This window comes from Rissa tridactyla, chromosome 8, assembly GCF_028500815.1.
Source record: "Rissa tridactyla isolate bRisTri1 chromosome 8, bRisTri1.patW.cur.20221130, whole genome shotgun sequence".
Classification (NCBI taxonomy): domain Eukaryota; kingdom Metazoa; phylum Chordata; class Aves; order Charadriiformes; family Laridae; genus Rissa; species Rissa tridactyla.
The window spans coordinates 44,508,051-44,527,691 of NC_071473.1; the positions used below are offsets into that span (position 1 = coordinate 44,508,051).

Sequence of the window (19,641 nt, forward strand, 5' to 3'; positions counted from 1 at the left end):
GCAAGGACAATCAAGAAGAAAGAACGGTTTGCGTACTAAAATCAACCAGATTAGGATCTGCACCCTGGAAGAGGCTACTAAAGCAGATGTGAGAGAAGTCAATGCGTGATATTTCTGTTCGAAATAATCTACTAAAGAAATCAAACATATTCCTGTTTCCTAAAATATTAACTAAATCTGCACTCTGTCTCCTCCTAGTTCACGATGCAGGTAACAACCAAACATGACCTGATTCAGCTCTCTTAGTAATTCATGCAGATGTGTGGATGTGGCACTTAGGGACATGGTTTAGTGGTGGACTTGGCACTGTTAGGTTTGCAGTTGGACTCGATGATCTTAAAAGGTCTTTTCCAACCTCAGTGATCCTATGACTCTATGCTCAGGAGAGGACACAGATGGAGCATCATGAACAGTGCAAATCTTCAGTGACAGGGGGGCAATGAACACCATGAGGGCCACTGATTCGGGCTGATGTGATGGGCAAAGCCATGAGTAGGCGCAGGCTCTGGTATACAGGGACCAAGACCACAGTGCGCAGAACACCCACTGGGTGTTTCCTGCACTATCTGAGACTTGCAGCTGCAAGATCGATACTTGGTTTTCACCAGTCTTTTTTACTTTCGGTTTCAATTTAAAGGAAAATTTGTCATATGCATAGCTGACAATAGGTTACGCTATACTATGTTAAGTGCAAACCCTGCTCTGTGTCGGACGCGTACAATTGGGAATCCACTCGCAAAGACAAAGCGAGCAAACAAATCCTGATCTGACTAAGTAACTTCACATGGAGCCTGCAAAGGAACTCACTTTTGTCCTCAGTCCACACCCTAGAGCAGGGATCTGCCAAACCCCAACCATAAATATTCATTAAAAAGCCCTCTGCTTGGGATGCAGTCACTGAGACAGCCATTTCCTGCCCATTATCTCTTAGGGCAGGAAATCAACAGTTCCACTCAGGCGGTTACCACTGAGCCCTCGCCACGCACGCTTCCACTGGATGGCTTAACTTTGCCCAAATGAGGCCACATAGTTGTAACCTCTCTGAAGCCCCAAAATAGCACTTCACAGCAGTAAAGCAGATCTGAAAATAGCTGCCCTCATATTTAGTACTGAGCAGCAGCTCCTAGTATGATATTCCACCTCGAGCTTTTGCTTGGAGCAAGGTGAATGGGAGGACACTGGCACTGTGGGTTGGTAGCATCTACAACGAGAAGGATGTCTGCATAATCAATAATTTGACTGCATTGTCCCTGACACTGACCAAGATTACTAGTCAAAACAACGGCTCCTTCTGCTGAGGACAACTCCAGGCTGATCTAATTGTGGTCTCTGGGAAAAGACTGTCTCAGCACCCAATCTCGTTCTTTATAACAACAACAACAGAGCTCTTCTGCCAACTTCAGAGGAGCAAGTCCCTGAACTATTCTTATGCCAAGAAGCTGTAGTTTCCATGAAAAACAAATCCTAATATTATAGGACACCACACTGTAGAACTGCCGCTGTTTACTGGCACTTCATGAAGAAGGACTAAAATCTCGAGGAAGAAATTCTGAAAGTGATTACAAATGTGGTGTAAATACAGCTCCTCTACTTACCTTTGGTTTCCAGCTTCTGATCGCTTCCAATCAAACAGTCTTTGATGTCTGCACCCTTCTCTATCACAGCGTTATGACAAATAACACTGCCCTGAAGACAGCACCTACAACATAAACACAAAGTAAAGCAAGAAAATAATTTAAAATGACAGGTACAAACCAAAGGTATCCACTGGAATATCTAATGAGCCTGTGACACGATCCTGTAAGTAGGTTCAGTTCTGCTCTTTTCTCAAAAAATCCACTGTTATTCTCCTGATCCTCACACCCAGTTGCTGGAAAAACTGAAATGCCAGCTGTCAGAATGGGTTCACAAAAAAGGGTTTCCAGTTTTACCTCCTGTTACAACAGCTTTCCTCTACATTTACTTAACAGAATAAATACTGCCAGAGGATTTCATAGACAAGACATTGGCCTGGGACTTGGGACCTGGATCAAGTCTTGTATTTTCCACAGACAGTCTGGGTAACTGCGGGGGTGGCTTCTCTGCTCAGCTCCCCAGTTAAAAAGAGGAGCAGCAGCCCAGTCCTTCCCTGCAAATTTTGCTGAAAAATTTCATACGTTCCAGCTTGCCAGGCACTAAAAAAGGGTGGCTAGAAGAGGCAGATCAATACCTCAGCTGGTTGGCTTTATTTATGTTACATTCAAGCACCCAAATGATTACTCTGCAGTACTAAACCAACCAAACTCACACTGGACCTGGTCTACCTGCCTTGGGTATCTTCACACTCACATAGCCTTTGACACCACGAAGTCTGAAATGGTACATAGGATGGAACTTTAGCAAAAGTCACCTTCTTCCAAAACGTATTTGAATCTGTGATAACCAGCTTTCAAATCTGCTGATATGATTGTCCTGATAGGAAGGAAGCTCAGAGTCCAAGTGGCTTCGTAACTTCTCTGCTGAGACATGCTGAGTGAGTTACTGCATTGGTCTGAGCCCCTCCGTGCACTAAAATGGAAGTTGTGAATCTTTACTAGTATCTGTGACATCTCCTGAAACACTGTTCACTCAGCATCACGAGTAATGTTAAATGGCATTAAAAGTAATTTCTTTCAAAGCTACAAAGAAAAAAATAGCTACGATGCAAATGATTTATCTCCTTATTTTCACATGTGCAAAGATAGGTAGAAGTCACTGAAAGACAGAAAATTTGAAGGCACTCAGCTAAGAAGTGTCTAAAAATACTAAGTCAAACACACATCAAAACCAGCTGACTGGGAGGAAGGTATAAGTGAGATATATAATCCCAGAGAGATGCAGGTCATCTGCTCGCCCATATTAATCCCACTGCGAACCACGGCATTTCATACCTTCTCCCCAGTATTTCTACTAATATTAATTACAAACACTGTGGATATTCTCACTATCCTCAGTTGCTGATCCCTGTCTGAAGTTTTTGCCTTCAGTGACTTTCTGCATGGCAAGTTCCACAGTTTAATGACCTGCAGCCCTTCCCCACCTTGGTCACGGATGTCGCCGTTACTCATTGCACTAGTGAAACGCAGCTGCACCGCGCCATCAGGCTGGCTCGTGGACAGAATTGTTACCCTGGAGTCTGAACCAACAGCACAGAGGGGTTTTGGTATGAGGTCAAAGCCCTGAGCCTCAATTCTGTATTGAATGGAGAGCTAGTCGGCCGTGGTCCTCAGGAGAAGAGAGAAACATCCATCCTCAGTCCAGACCGCCGATTCTAAAATTAATTCCTAGTATTTTTTCCGGCTCATACATCACTGTTATCTAATATACAGAATTTGCCATTAAACATATTACAATTCTGTTGCTTGTGTGAGCCAGAGCAGAAACCATCTGCCCCACAAAACCAGCATTAATTCTGCAGGAGTAAAAGCAATAAAACCGGACCTCAGTCGCAGTGGTTAGCAGTTACGACCCCCCTTGAACTGACTGTCCCCTCTGAACAATTATTCTTTTAACTCGCTTAAGCTCCCCCTCCTCTGACCTATAGGAAGGCAATATGAGCAATTATGCTACAAGTAACCAGCTCAGGTTGCCTTGGCAAGGTTTTTACTAACATGTTAATAAGATAAAAAGCGGCAAAGATACACAGCAGACCCCCGCCTGCCTTTGCTCTCACACTGTCACAGTCTGCTTCCTTTCCAATAGCTTCGTGTGGCTGCGCAGTGGCTCAGGCCATCGTCTTGCGCAACAGCGGTCGCTGAGAGCGAGAGCAGCTCTGCATTTGCAGCCGCGTGAGGGAAGGGATCGGTGGAGGACTGCCCACCGCTGCCATGCTGACTTGGCTTTCAACAGGACTAGTGAAGGCGATGGGAGAGGTTGCTCATTTCCCACTGAAATGGCTCCCATCCAAAATGCATACTCCAGAATACCTCCTCCTCCATCACTTTGAGCCGGTCAGATGAGAGCTTTCCCCTGCAAACCTTTAGGTTCCCACCATCTATCACTTCTGAGCAGGAGAGCAGCCGTGAGTACGCTACACCTCTCGGCATTATCCTTACACGGGAGGATATTCCCGAAGAGAGAGGGGACTGAAGCTACAGAATACTGTATGTGTGTTCGGAGCCTACTTGGGGATAGTTTTTCACCTCCTGGAGAAAGAACAGCATTGTAACCAAGAAACTGCTGATGACATTAACATCAAAGATAAGGAGGGTTCCTGCCAAACCATTTGTTGGGAGGGACAGGCCAGGGAACCAAGATGAACTTGCCGTGCCAGGTGCTCACAAACCAACCTTTCCCTGGTGCCAGGGTAAAACAAAACCCAAGAACTCCGCCACCCCAGGAGTTTCTTAAAACTTACAAACCCAACCAACTGCAGAAGTTTTAAAACCATACTCAACGCTCAGATTACCCCAATCACACAAACCAGCAGCGAATCCGGCTTTTATTACTCAAGTGGAACAAAACTTCAAGAGATAAAAACACAATTTGTGGGTGTTCCCTTCACCCGCTGACAGATGTAACACAGCCATTTTGAAACCACTTGTAAATGCTTTTTTTTTTTTAAAAAAAAAGTATGTTATAAAGCCTGCCAAGAGAAGTATTTTGTGTGTTTATTTAATTTTTACTATTTTTTTTAAGTTGAAGAGTAAGGAATAAACTTTTACTCTCTTACAGGGCAAATATCACATCTCAGGGCACTCTGTTGTATTCTCCTTGGCTGAACAGCCACAGCGGTTCCTGCCTTGCTTAACAATTAGGTGCTATTAGTCCTCAAAGGTGCTCCAACGGCATGGCATCCAGCTTCATCAACACTGTTGTGTGTGCGCATATGCGCACATTTGATGTACTGCTTTATAATGCAAACCATATTTATTTTTTTCCCCGAAAATGTAGTATATTTTTAAACTTTTCAGCACAGTGAAAACGGATATCTTCTGACCTTAAAATCCAAAGAGCATGTTCAAACCCACAAGAGGAACTAATTTGGGGCATTTGATTTATGGCTGAAATTTCAATTTGAATTTGTTTTAAGTGTAATCACAAACTGAAAAGTCTGGCAGCTGGGTGTTTTTCAGAAAATAAATAAAAATATTCAGTGTGCGTCTGCATTCTAGGGAGAGCGTTTTACAAGCCCAGTCCTGTAGTGGGAACAGATGTAGCTAAGACATTAATTTGTTATACAGGTACAACGTGCAAATGGAAGCATATGAGAGAGAGTGTGCGTGTACGTCTGTGTCTGTGCACACGTGCACGCGTGTACGTTACACGCCTGTATCTGAGAGACAGAGAGGCTGACTTTGGGGTGGGTTTTTTTTGAAAGTGAGAGAACAAGAGCAAAAGGAGTAGTGGCCAAGGAGGCATGGGGGGATTACAAGGATTTAGGTCTTTAAACTGCAGACCACCTAACAAGATCACTCTGAAATGCCACTAATTTCAGTTAAGGCCACAGACCTCCCTTCCTCTGCCCTCCCTCTCTCCCCCATTGTAAACAACTAATCCCAGCAGAAAACAACAGAGAGCAAAATGTACACACATTCTGCAACATTCCAGGTCCTTCTTTATCTTTTATTTATTTTTCTAAAAGGTCAGCATATGTATGGAGGGAGGGGGGAGGGGAAGAAAGCCAAAAAACCTCAAGTCCATCTCTTGTGTGGGCTTGAAGGAAGCTGGGAGAAAGCAAAGTCCAAGAGCATACAATATGGAGCTTTTATAGCACAGCGATTCCTGGACTCGGCTTACTTTCCCCTCCCTCTATTTGTGGCAAAGTCACATAGCTTTAAACCAAAGGACAGGGTGGTCGATTACATCTGAAAGAAATGTAAAGAATCGAGAAAGAATTCCATCTCCTGTCGAAATTATAAATAAGGAAGTATTAGTCCCAGAGACAGGCTGATTTACGCAGCCCTGGAACTGCTGACTTTCAGCCCGAGTATCAGTCTATAAATCAAACTCTTAAATCAAGTGTGTCAATTGCTGCAGCACTGCGATACTTAGGAAAAGCAAGGCACCTACCACTGAAAGCAGGAAGATTGCCAGGGGACTGAGGTGCCGTACCCTTCTTAATTTTCTAAAGTGTAAATCTGAGATCAAACATCCTTTGGGGGAACGGGAAATCAAAATACGCAGCGCTCAGCAGGCTGCAGGAGTCCAAGACACAACCCCCTAATTACAGGCTACCCACTGATTATTTAGGACTCTGTGATTAAAGTGATGAACGCTCCTGGGAGAAAGGGGCTTAAGTAACTGAGGTCAAGACCTCAACTGCAGCTCTCGCCCTAGTTATGCAAGCTTAGGAAGGTATGAATGTCACAGGTTTGCCTTACAGCAAATCTCCTGAAATGCCAATGGAAGTTATCCAGGTCTGCTAGTTTAATCCAATTGTGCCAAAAACCCAACATAATCTCTGTTGGGCAGCAAAGCAAATGAGGTGTCTAAAATGCAACGCTTAAAACTATACGCTCACGAGGAAGAAAGAGCCTGGAGCACAAAGCTTAGGACAGCCTGTTGGTATTGCTCTGCCATGCCAAGAAGTCGGGTCTCTTGTTCCTCCAGATGAGCTATGAAATGGAGAGACTGATTCAGGAGTTAAAAGCAAAGGATGACATGCCTCGGCAGCTACTTTGCTGACTGAGGGGTAACAGCTGTGGATTCCCCTGGGAGCAACATCCCATTCTGCCCTGACCAAGAAGATAACAGCCACAACAGGCACCTTAATAATGCTGAGAGGTGGCAAGGAGACAGGTAGAGCTCTAAAACCTACCAGCAACCCCGCAAGGAATCAATCCCCCGTTAGCCAGTGAGTTGGTGGCTGGGATACACGATCACAGGGGTGAGGCACAAAGACCATGGGAAAACAGGGAAGCGGCAAAAACACTATTAGGAAACTTGAGAACCCAAAATGTGGCCTTCATGAACATGCTTTACACACCAATACGTTTTTACACCAACACACTTTTACACACTAACAACCAAACTGAGGGCACCGTGAATCTCACGTTATACGCTCAAGTAAATACCAAAGACTACAATAGATGCCAGCAGTACGTGCTATAATTTATAGATACATTTCAAAGCAAGCATTCTTAAGTGAATTTGGTCTTTGATCTCCTGTTTTGCCCCTTGGGGGTAACAAAAACATTCTACCAACCCCCCTAAATTCTTCACCCGTCTCTGAGGGTGTTTTCGCTAAGGAACTTGTTTCATGTCTCTTTTCTAGCCAAGCTCATCACTGTGGTATGGCTCCTTTACGCTTCTTCCCCACACCCTAAACATTTTGCATTACATATTGCATATACTTGCCAGCACTCGTATTTTCCAGTGAAAGTTCAACTGACCTTAAAGGACTGCCTCAAACCTACCTTAATGTGTTTTATTAAGTGAAACTTAGGCTGCCGGGGGAGGTCGCCTGGAAGGTTGTGCCTCACCTCTGAAACTTCAGTTAAATGCCGCTGATCTTGGAACAAATTGGTGGCCTTTTATGTAGCTGCAAGCTCATTTTTGCACACTTCAGCGAAAGTATGCTGCAAGGAGTTTTACATCAGGGAACCCCCCATGCAGGAAAACTGCCCTCCCTCTGGACTCTCTTTTACAGAGTTGAAGGGCCATGTCCTGCATGATTTTATAGACACTCAGCTGATGCCTGGGAAAAGCTATCAATGTCTACATTAAGGTAACAAAGCAGAAAAATTCTGCGTTCACTCTCATCTCTGGGTTTGCCTTACTTGCTCACTAGCTGGCACAGTCAGCCTGAGCAGGGTAACTGGCACACACAGCAGAAAGACTTTCTCTGGGGTTTTTCAAGGGCAATTCTGGGTTGAGAGCTGTAGCCCTCCATAGGTTAAATCAGCTTCTGTATCATATGGGCTAGACTGACAAGGAAAAGGACTTTCTAAATGTCACCCTTACAAACTAAGCCTGGCTTCTTAGAGCCAAGTTGAACTTGTTCAACCCCACAGTCCCCTGAGGAACATACAGGCATGATTCTGGCACGGTGTGAGAATTTCTTCCTTTGCCATACACAGGTTGGAGAAGATTTTCAACAGCACCGGAGACACTCACATCCAGATTCCCACCCAAACCCAAGAGCAATCAATTGCTTGTGAAAAATCTCTATCCCCCTCTTCGATTAGACCCATGTGGCTAACAGGAGATAGAAGCTTATTTATAGCTCTGCAGTCAGACATAACTCCAGCCACCTGAAGAAGCAGATCAGCAGAATGAGAGGACATGTTTTAAAATGACACTTTTCAGAGCTGGTCCATGCCTTAAGTTCAACATTTGATGTATAAGATGTTTGGAAAATTGGGAAGAGCTCCCTGCGCTATCAGGGAAACATCTGTATCTGAGATTAAAGAATGGGTGATTTATTTAAGACAGACTGATGTACCAGGAAGCTAGCCAGAAGGAAACTTTTTTTTTGAGGAGCTGCTAGTAATAATGGTTCAGACATTCACAAGATAACAGGTACTATATGAGAAGTATCCTAAATACATGAGATATGGCAGAATTTACCTTCAGTTGACAGTAAGTGAAAACTAGCGCTGTAAGTAGCTCAACTGCTTTCCACTCACTGGTTTCCTAGTTTGCCCTCTCTTCTTCAATTTATCTTCCTGAAAGCAAACTCTGTCAGCCAGAGGTTGTCTCTATTCACTATCTTATACAGCATGTGCATTGAATTAAATAGCAGAATGAAAATTATGGTCCCTGGCCAAAAAATTTACACTACAAAATCAAGATGTGTGACAGAAAGGACAGAATGTAATTGCTACATAATCAAGAGAAATGAGTCCTTTTTACAGGCAAGGACTATACCTAGCTTTCTTCATATATTCATGCTTATCCATATCCATGATATACTTTATCCATAGACACACTTTATCCCTAAATTTAAGCTAAGCATGTGCTTTTTCTGAATCAAGTTCCCACTTTTCATGTGCTTTCTGTGATATCTACTCTAAATTCAATCTGCTTCCTAGGGCTAGCATAGGGCAGGGGGGCAATCGGTGGTGTGAGACCAAGTGTCCAGAAGACAACTTGAAAATGTCAAACCATCTTAAAAAATGGTTCAAGATACAAAATGTTTGAGAATCCCAGCATAAGCAAAGCTTTATTTTCAGCTTTGCAAGCTATGGTGCTGGAAACAACTTCATCTCATTCCTTCTCATAAGAGAATGTGCTGTAAAATATATTTTACAATTTCAACAAATGTTGCCTTGGCAATAGGATCATTTCTTTGTACTGCCATTATCCAAGTGGAAAAAGACCACTTATGCACTGAACCTCTATAAACGCTCAATTCCATCCTGGTTTTAATTAGAACTTTCTTCAAACCACTCACTGTTTCTACATCAGGTGCTGATTTGGCACTATTGAGGAAACAAGCAATAAACTTCACAATCAATCTGCAGTTAGTAGTCAATCCAGCTCGGCTTGCTTGTTGTTTTCTTCCTTTGTACATTTTCTTATAGAAAGTAGCAATAAATTGGAGACATGTGGTAAACTAGCGTAGCATTTAACCGGGCACACGTGGTCTCTCTCCAGTCCCCTCGCTGAGTAACATTACAGCATCTGTGCCATCTACTTTCACACAAGTAGCCAGAACACCTATAACAAAACTCAACACATAACTCACTGTCTTCATATGACCAAAGGAGGAAGATGCTAGTTTTGGCTGACATAACATTTATAGTGACAGTCCTTCCTCCACAAACCTGGGTACTTTAGTCCCTCATACAAATTTTTAATCCAGCCTATTCTTTCTGCCCAGGGAGTCAGAACTCCCCAAGGTTTATTACATCTCCCTGTGCGACTTGTCTAACATCCCCTCTGTTTTGAGGGGATCCCCTCTGTTTGTGTAACAACCCCATCTCCCTGCAGTTTTTGTAACCTGCAGCACTCGGTGTCACCTCCCTTGAGTTCCAAGTTCCCTGATGCTGCAAGTCTCTGAAGTTTGCTGCCATCATGTGCAGCCTGACCCAAAACATAGCTGCTTTTCTTTTTAACCCTTTCCCTTTCCAAAAGGTAACCTTATCAGTGTATCATATGGGGAATTTCACCAGTTCTCGTTGGGTAGTATGTTTTTATGTAGTTCCAACAACATGCTATAAGCTTTACTAACGCAACAAGGAGACAAGGTTATTGTTCAATAATTCCTGCCCCTGCACACACACACACAATAACCTAAATCCCATCTGCAATCCTGGTCTTACGGTTCCTGACCCGAGGCTGCCCACTGCATCAGGCTATCTGGCAACAGTCTGCTGCAAACTCCTTTCTGGAAGGAATGCCTTCCTTCTTCCACTGCTATTCACAGTTTGGGATACAGCTTGAGAAGTTCAAGGGTGAGGAATCTTTTGAGACATCCCACCAAACTATATCCACATGCCAGACACCAGGACAGACACCATTGTACAATCGAAGAAGAAACCTTACAGAGGTCCACTCGGAGAACTGTTAAATGTCAGCAATGCAAATACCAAAGGAAGGCAGAACCTGCCCTTCAGAGCTTACAATTCTACATCCCACAAACTCCACCTGTGCTGGCAAAGCCCCTGTGCCACATGAAGCATCTTTGACCACAGACTGTAAAACACTCAGGGTTTGAGGTGCATGTCTATACATTAAAAATGGAAATACTTAGGGAGACTAAGATGAACATTGGAACAGCTTTCCAGCATTGTCGGTAGACCTCAAATTGTTCATGATTTTCAAAGATCGCCAAAGGTTGCAAGTCAAGAGCTGTTGAGTTCAACTCAGCAGATACTGCCTAAAATTCTCTGGCCTGTGTGTCCTGGTTTCAGCTTGGATAGAGTTAATTTTCTTCCTAGTAGCTGGTATAGTGCTGCGTTTTAGATTTAGTATGAGAATAATGTTGATAACACACTGATGTTTTAGTTGTTGCTGAGCAGTGCTTACACTAAGTCAAGGACTTTTGAGCTTCTCATGCCTTGCCAGCGAGGAGGCTGGGGGTGCACAAGAATCTGGGAGGGGGCACAGCCAGGACAGCTGACCCCACCTGCCCAAAGGGACATTCCATACCCTATGATGTCATGCTTGGCATATAAAGCTGGGGGGAGTTGGCCGGGTGGGTCGCTGCTCGGGGACAGGCTGGGCACCGGTCAGCATGTGGTGAGCAACTGTATCATCATTTGTTTTGTATATTCTTTTATCATTCTCTTTTATATTCTCTTTTCCTTGCTATCCCATTAACTGTCTCTGTCTCAATCCATGAAGGTTTTTTTCCGATTCTGTCCCCCATCCCACTGGGGGAGGGTGTGAGTGAGCGACTGCGTGGTGCTTCGTTGCCAACTGGGGTTAAACCATGACCCTGTGCCAGGCAGATGAGCGGACATTTAATTTATCTTTTTCCATTGTCCAAAAGCAATCATCCCCAATGAGTAGTTTTTCTGATAAAATTAAAGGTGAGACAGGGTGAGCTTCCTTGGTTACTCTGTGAAGATCTGGTACTTCTTACATCTGTGGAGGGTGAAATCTTGATGCAAATCTTGAGCCATTTGCATCTTGCTGTTGCACCCCCTGATAATCACAGCAACCTATTTATGATTTCCACAAAAACTTTGTTTGAAGCATACTGCTTTCCTCTATTTCCTTGAAAAAAAGAAAAGCAGCAAAATACTTCATTTCAGAGACTCAGTCCGCCACAGAGCCCCTATGGTACTACCAGCATGTCAACAAGACCATTTCAAAGCATGGCTTACTGTGGACTCAATATTTGTCTGAGCTTTTCATGCTTGCCTCCGTGAATAACTTCTAAGTAGTCCAAAGATCAGGGTTTTTCTTCCCCCTACTACAGTCCCATCTCTCGAATCTTTCCCTGAAATGTTCATTTTCCACAACCAAGGAAGAAGGAGATGACAAAATGGCCAAGCTCTTTTCAGTAAGTGTATACACTGAGATGGTTGTACTAACAAACAAGAGATTTCGAAATCTTTTTCTGCAGGGATGGAATAAAGGATTCAACATGCTTTTCCTGTTAATATTATTTGTAATGCTCAGACCACTTTGACACAAGGTCCTGTATGACCAGAGCAATTAGACAATTCCTGCTGCCAGAAGCTAACAAACTAAGTAAAACTATGAGGCTGGTAAAAATAAATCCAATGTTTGATAAAAACCCCAACAAATCAAAACAAAAGCCAAAACAGGAACCTGAAGATGAATTCATACACCCAGGTTTCATTTCAAGGAAGCTAAGCGTGCCTCGGTATATCAAATGAAATACGGTTATCAAGCTCAGGTCAGCATAATTAGTTGCCAGATTGTCTGCAAGCCCCAACAGCAATAATTTCTGTTCTATGAAGATATCAGGGTGGAGTTAATGTATCAGAGACATCACTTTTCATTTGCAAATGGCACAGTCTCCCTATATAACCAGCTTCAGTCAGTCTGCCAGCGTTACAGACTGCGCCTTTGCAAACGAGCTATAATGAGGGGACTCCTGCACTAAAGGCACAGGAATCCTGGGACCCTGTTGTACTGCACGACCTCTTAATGCAAACAGAACAGATACTATAGAGACCGAAGACATGTACAGCTACTGCAGCAGCATTCAGATATACAAAGTTTTCAAGTGACCTATAATTTCAGCTCGATTACTAGATTTTCTCCAGCTACGTAACTCAGTGCAGTCATTTGTCACTGAGCCCTGGGGAGCCGTCCAGAGGGAAACAAGAACCGTTTCCCCGCTGCAGCCTGTCACCTGGGCAGTCAGGATCTCTCAGCACTTGCGCTGTTGTATAAATTACATCCCTCCCAGCTTGGTCAAGTATGTCCATCATTCAGCACATGTGTAATCTTCGCTATTTTATTGTCTCATTGATGGAAGAATTAGCTGCACAGTGGGAAACGCATTAAGAAAGGACTACCAATTATTTTGTCCATGTTACTAACTTCTTTAATCCCCTGTAATCTCTTCTGAGGGGGGATTCGTATCTACTCAAATCACTTCACAGGAGACGTATATAACATAACAGAAGCCGTACACACTAGGGAAAACAGAAAACCCAGCTACTGGTCCTCCACAGTATCAAACACACCAGCCATCACTGGAGAATGGATCATAATTTGCAAACAGTATGCAACGGCACTGGCCAAGTGAACCCCAGTTCCTTGATGCATTCAGTTGGGAAAGTCATCATCATCTACGTCAAAACCTCTGTTTCTCCCTTAAGAAGCCAACCACAGCCTAACGATAGGAACCTAGTTTTGTTCTAAGCACCTTGTGGAGTTCCCATCTGCCCAGAATCTCTTTATCCATTTCAGAAGCTGGTATCAAAGGTGGTGAGGCTACTCAAAACTTTTTTCTGGTTTGGAGATGAAATTTGCGGATCTTGAAGCCGCGGGAACTATGGCACAGGATCCTCAATTCACATTACAGGAAAACCATCAAGAGATATAACTTTTTTGTTTGGTTGGTTTGTTTTCTTTTTTCCGATATTGACATAGTGAACTGAAGCTGCTGATCACTTTTGCAGCTGAGATGGGTCAAAAAAAAAAAAAAAAAAAAAAAAAAAAAAAAGGTAAGATTCAACCCAGAGAAGACAGAGGTGATGCAAGTGGTAAAGGAATTACCAAGGCAGTGCCACGTATAATCACAGCTCTTGATAAATGAACTTAGAATGAGGAGCAATTTTTGCATTTGGTTGTTCCCAGTCTCCCGACTTTCAGAAATTATTTACCCCATCTTTCTTTTTTCTCTGCGTTATCTAAATGGCTTTGTCTTTTCCATAGTACGTGCCCTACTGCAGTCTTCTCAGCTTACTGCTTCAAGTCGGTATTACTGCAATGAACGCTGCTGGGACTGGCCTTCAGCTACCACTCCCGTTTGTCTAGGGCATTAATATACTTCATAAGTTTGCTGGAGCTGCTCATGTCAGCATTAAAATCTATATTCTTTAAATGACACAGTTTTTATCCATTTCTCAGTGCAATTCCAGAAGTTTCTAATATACAATACCTTAGACGATGTTAAAATTGGCTTATTTTTCGGACATTTGCTATGCAACAGAAAATGAATTAGATCTGTTAGGGCACTTTATTATGCTCATTTTGACTCATATCTGATTTTCTGATTAAAGTCCAAGATGTTTTCTGAAGCTGGCGATTAGATAAAGCCTGAGTTGTTTTAGAGACATTTGGGAGAAGAGATGCTTGTAAAGAGAAGTTGTCCATTGTGGGCAGTTTAAAGCAAAACCACATATAATTTATCCACCTGTTGCAAATGGATCCATCAACACGGGTAAGAATTATTAGCATTTTAACAAAAACCTATCGGATTTAATCAAAGTCATGAAAGAGGGTCAATAAAATACATAGAAATGCTTCACTAAGTTACAAGCAAGACTTCTTTCAACAAAACTCAGCAGCTAGAATATTCCTGTACCTCGCTACCTCTGTATGCATGACTTCATACCCCTCTAAACTTAAGACTTACCATGAGGCAATATGAAATACTTTATCAGCTGAGTATCTGTGCAGACCTACATGGTATGAATTACAATATGCTTTGAAATAAAGCTCCACAGTGTATAATCTTAATTCTGACTGGAGAGGAATAATCACAAATTTAATTCCAGTGCATCAGTGTGCAGTAACCATAGAGCAGCTAGAGAGGGTAAACCCCTGGGACTACGAGGTTTTCCACTCAATGGTGGCTACATTGTTTTCACTGAGAGGGACTAGGGATGACATTGTTCTCCAGAAATTCACAAAAATGTTACCCCAAAAATCAGTTTTTCCCTCTTAAAAAAATATATCACCGTCTTTATGATGCTTATGGAATTTTGTGGAATGCCTAAGATAATGACTCTGAGCTCAATTTAGGATTTGTTACTATATACCAGCGCAGACAAACACAAGTTGATTTGTGACTCTTCATAAAAATAGCACTATTTATACACTTAGCCGCCTTCTGTGATTTAATGGTAGAGCTGCTCACCTCCTATGCAAAACCATACCATTATGACTGTGGCATCAATTCATTAATCAAAATGACAGAGGGTTTCATGATCAAACAAGAGAGGTTCTGGTACTTCTTATGACAGCAGTGCTTGTGATACAACCATACTGGATCCATTTGCAATTGAACTGGAAACCAGCTATTTTCTATACTCAACGGAATTCTGATTTATGATGTGCTTGAAATTACTGTGGATTTCTATTAAAGACAAACACTTGGCAGCAAGGTACCATACTTACCTGTAATTTAGTTATGTAACAGTAGTATCCTCCATAGACCCCACATCCTTTGGGGTTTTTTGTTTTTCAGATATGTGACTTTCAGAGCCAACTTGGCATTTTTTAAGAGTTTGGCCTTTTTCCTGCGGCCCTAAGCAAACCTCAAGCCATGAAGGAGCAGGGAATTTATACAGGCCTGCACAGACTCAATCAGCAGTTTCCTTTCCACTGACATCCACAGGAAGCCAGCACGTATGGAAAGATGGGGGCACGCAGACATCAACAATTACAGATAGGCCACTTTTCCCACATTTGGAAATGTACAGCTCAAGCTACCTATTTAGTTAGTGTCTTTAATGCATGGGAAACCTCTGCTAGCTGGCGGATTTTCTCTTTGAAGAGTTTATTCATTTATTCTATTACTTGGCATTGACAATGGTAAAGTAAAGCTGCAAGATGACAACAAAGGGCCAAAGAAAATGACGTTTTAGGTGAAGCTGTAATGTTCAAAGGTGATAAGAACATTTCAAGTTGGTAAGCATACCATTTTAAAAATATGCTTTGTGCCTCAAATATTTTAGGTATACTCATAGACCCAGCCACTAAAATAAAGCTTGGAAGGATGACACACAAGTTCAGACAGACTTATACATCCACTTAACTAACTTACACATTCTGAGGATGATATGATCTGCTCTAAAAAGAGGAAGATTTTTTTCCAAGCCTGCCACCCTCTCATTAATTCATTTTACTTGTGCATTTGAGGCCTGTTTATAGAGACTTACTTCTGACTCGGTCTTTAGAAACACGCTGCCTGATACCAAATGTTCTGGCTGAAGACTGCTTACAGGAAAAAAATTACTGACTCAGAATCTATCTAGAAAAAGAAACTACAAATTTAGGGGACCAAGATACAAAGAGGTGACATACCCTTCCTCAATTGTAACAGAATTCATGATGATGCAGTTTGTTATCTTTACTTTGTCTTTTATGGTACACATGCTGCCGATGATGGAGTGTTTAATGGATGTCTTCTCCCCCACTTGCGTGGATGACCCAATGATGCTGTCCGATCCAACCTAGGGAAGAAGGGAAATTAGCAAAAGTACCTGGAGCTCTCTGATTTGTGTTCTCCGTAAACCTTTTCCAAACAGCACGTCTCAAGCACTTGTCAACAAAGTGTACCCTGCTCTACCCCTTAGGGATCCTTGGCAGGGGAGAGACCTAGAAATTTGGGGCCCATCCCATAGGGAGACAGCTGGACAGTCTTCCCAATGTCCATTAGCTTGGTAAAATTCCGTGAGCCAGACTGGCTCTACAGGTGTTACGCAGTAAGTTAAGCACAATAAGAATAGTCCTGCTGGTACTCACTGGTTTCACTAAGGTTTGCCCAGTGAGACCTGTGAAAAGGAGGCTTACAGCTGGTATTCAACTAAAATGCTTTGGCAAGAAACAGAGCTAAAATACTGACCCCTTTGGAGTTTGGTGTCCTTTGGGAGGCAAACTGCTCAACTACCATGAACTGCCATTAGGGAACAAGAGACTGCAGTATCTGACTTGGGAGTAGGATAGAATTTTTACCAAACATTTTTACCAAAAATTTTTCCCAAGACAGCGACTGAAAGCCAGGAATCCATGGGCGAGCCTATGAGGCGGCTCTGGGCTGTATCACCTACATTGTAATTCCAAACTTCAGAACTCAGCTTCACTTCCAACAGTGGGAATGAATTAGCAAAGGGCGTGCAGAATGTATTGAAAGAGCAGAGATGGGGAAAGGGAACACTTACCATGCCTCTGTCAGTGATCTGTGCAGACCCATGAACCAGCGGCTCTTCCAGACCCAGATTAAGCAATAGCTTGGGAACCTGGATGGAAAAACCCACATCACAAGGTAACATGACAGTGCTGTACACGCACGTTACATAAACAGCTCAAAGATGGCTTTGGTTTCCATTGCACTAGTGCATCTACCATAAACATTTTAAAGGAAAATGTAGGTTGCTGCATTTTAAATCTGCAATCGATATGTGTGATTTATCATCTTCCCATTTTGTAAAGGAGACAGGTACACTTTCACTGCAGTGCACTGCATGTCTCCTCTGAACTCGGCTTCCCACCTGTGGAGAAGCAGTGGATCAGCAGCAGCAGGCAGGCTGGCTCCAGCTGAACACAGTGAACGCATCCTGGTACATTACTACAATCTCCAGCATCTGCCATTTCAAATGCAGCTCAACATGTTTTACACCATTCAGTAATGTGAGAGAGGAAAGCAAGTAATATCAAATATAAACCAGTAAACTGGTATAAAAAGATGATGATGTTCAGGCCACTCAACAAGGTAGCATGCTGAGGTACAGGCAACAAAAAAGTATTTCAGATGTTTAAAGAGAAAGAAACTAAAGTAGATCAAGTGGCTATTCCAGATGGTAGAACGCTGCAGAAGAAAAGGCTCTTGACAGAGAGAAGGCAGGTGTTAGATAAGCAGACAAAGCAGCAATGGTAATAGAGAGAGACACAGCCCATGAGGTAGCCAAGAACAAATCCATGGGGAGCAATTCTGAACTGGCTCCTGAAAAGAAAGGGGAGCCAGCGTTGTAGAAGGATGGGCTATCACTCCATCATTCCTCCTTTTCTGGGTGAAAGAGCAGCCTGAGGCATTCTGCATCTCCTGGCGTCAGGCTGGGGCCAAGGTCACACACCACAGAAGAGGTGATGACAGCGCGGATGGGGATTTCAGGGGCAGTGGGAGTCTCGCAGCAATGCACAGACAGAGTGCTCTATGGAGTTACTTGCAGTAGCGATGCAATGTATGATGCATCTTGGTAGGACAGAGCTGGCAGTCGAAGAAACATGGGAGATACAGAAGGCAGCAAAGTGATGCATGAGGGCTGAGGTCTGTGTCATGGCAAATGGTACGCCTGAGCGAGAGGCAGCACGTGCCGGGGTTGCTGTGGAGCTCCGCATATGCTGTTTGGCCAGGATGCGTGCACTGACTGAGAGCTCAACTGGAGTCTCAGCACAGTGATGGTACAACTGGGTTTGCCTGAGGGGAGGAAGCGGCACTCATTGACTCTCTCTTTTCTCTACCCCGGCACCTATTTTTACAGAACTCTTAGGAAAGTTTATCTTTGAGATCTCTATTGCTCTGTTAAATTTGGCTCAGAGTTGCCAGCAATTTCCAAAGGAGCTGCCATACAGTACGATTGTGTAAAACGACTTCCTTAGAAAGCTGGGATAACAAGAGCTGATGGCTAGGGAGTGAACCTCAAGAAGCAGATCCCACAGATCTGAAGAAGTTGGGATCAGATCTGAAAAAAATATCTCAAGATCTCAAATGAGATGATACTTGCAGGAAATTGTTTGGATATTCATAATATGACCAGCCCTTTTCCCTTCCAGCATGCAAGGATGGGTAACTACTGCTCTTTTACATATGATAAGAATTTTCACAGTCGATGCTTCATTCAGATGAGTGAGCCGAGCTCAGATGAGCTCACACCTCTGAGCTATCATTTCAGGCTGACTGTTGTCCCCAGTTCAACATCTGTAGCTCTTTACATCTCCTTCCCACTAGACTTGTGCTTTCTTTGTTTTTTAAAAAAACATGAATAGGTTACATCCTTTAGTCCGAAGTGCAGGCACAACAGAAAACCACCAGCTTACCAGAACACCACAAACTAGGCCAGTCCTCTGGGCTGAGGCTGGCTTCGTGAAGGGATGTTGTCCTCACCTGACATGTAGCTGGGCAGCCACAACAGATAGATCCAGGAGAGGAACACACACCAAAGCATACCTACAGCATAGATTGGAAAGATTCCTACTATCCAGTGTTGCTCTGTGGGAAGGGAAAGAAACGAGGAAAGGCTCTTGCCCTCCTCGGTGGAAAGGCGGTATGGTGAAATAAATAAAGGATTTTACTGGCCAGAGTAAAGCCCTTACTAGAATCAGTCAATAGTAGTGCAGCCTGAGGGGTGACCCAAAAAAGCTACCAGCTCAAGCATTTTGCTCTGAAAAGGAAGGTTAGATAGGGGGCAGGAGTCAGAGGGAGTGCCTGGGTCAAGGGAAGGTTTAAGATGTGTTTGGATTTAATTCATCTTACAAAGAAACTATTTCCTGCTATTGAAGATAACTCCCTCCCAAACCCACCTGCCCACACACAGGCTGCAGGCATCCAGAAACCCAGCTGGAAGTGAAATGATGTGAGTAAAGTGTTTCCTCACCAGAAGGGCAATGGGTTAGGATGCCATTCCTTCTCACGGCTACTGGACTGGACTGCTACTGCTCCGTCAGTCTGTCCTCTTGGACAGCAAAGTTATAGCTTTGCAGCTGGGCAATCAGAATCTGGTCTGTGAAGACCAAGATAAGAGCAAACAAGACACCAAAAGTCTTCCTTAGAGACCAAAAAAGCAGGTTAAAAAAAAGCCGATA

General features: G+C 43.3%; 1 protein-coding gene across 3 annotated transcripts in view; it reads right to left on the minus strand.

Moving 5' to 3' along the window:
- EIF2B3 (eukaryotic translation initiation factor 2B subunit gamma) overlaps nt 1-19,641 on the minus strand; it is a 102,894-nt gene that overhangs the window by 10,161 nt on the left and 73,092 nt on the right. For all 3 annotated transcript variants that reach the window (XM_054211175.1, XM_054211174.1, XM_054211173.1), the window contains 3 exons: nt 17,001-17,078; nt 16,144-16,292; nt 1,596-1,699 (listed from right to left, as the gene is read on the minus strand). In XM_054211175.1, coding sequence (XP_054067150.1) covers nt 1,596-1,699; nt 16,144-16,292; nt 17,001-17,078 — 331 coding nt within the window. The remainder of the gene's footprint in view (nt 1-1,595; nt 1,700-16,143; nt 16,293-17,000; nt 17,079-19,641) is intronic.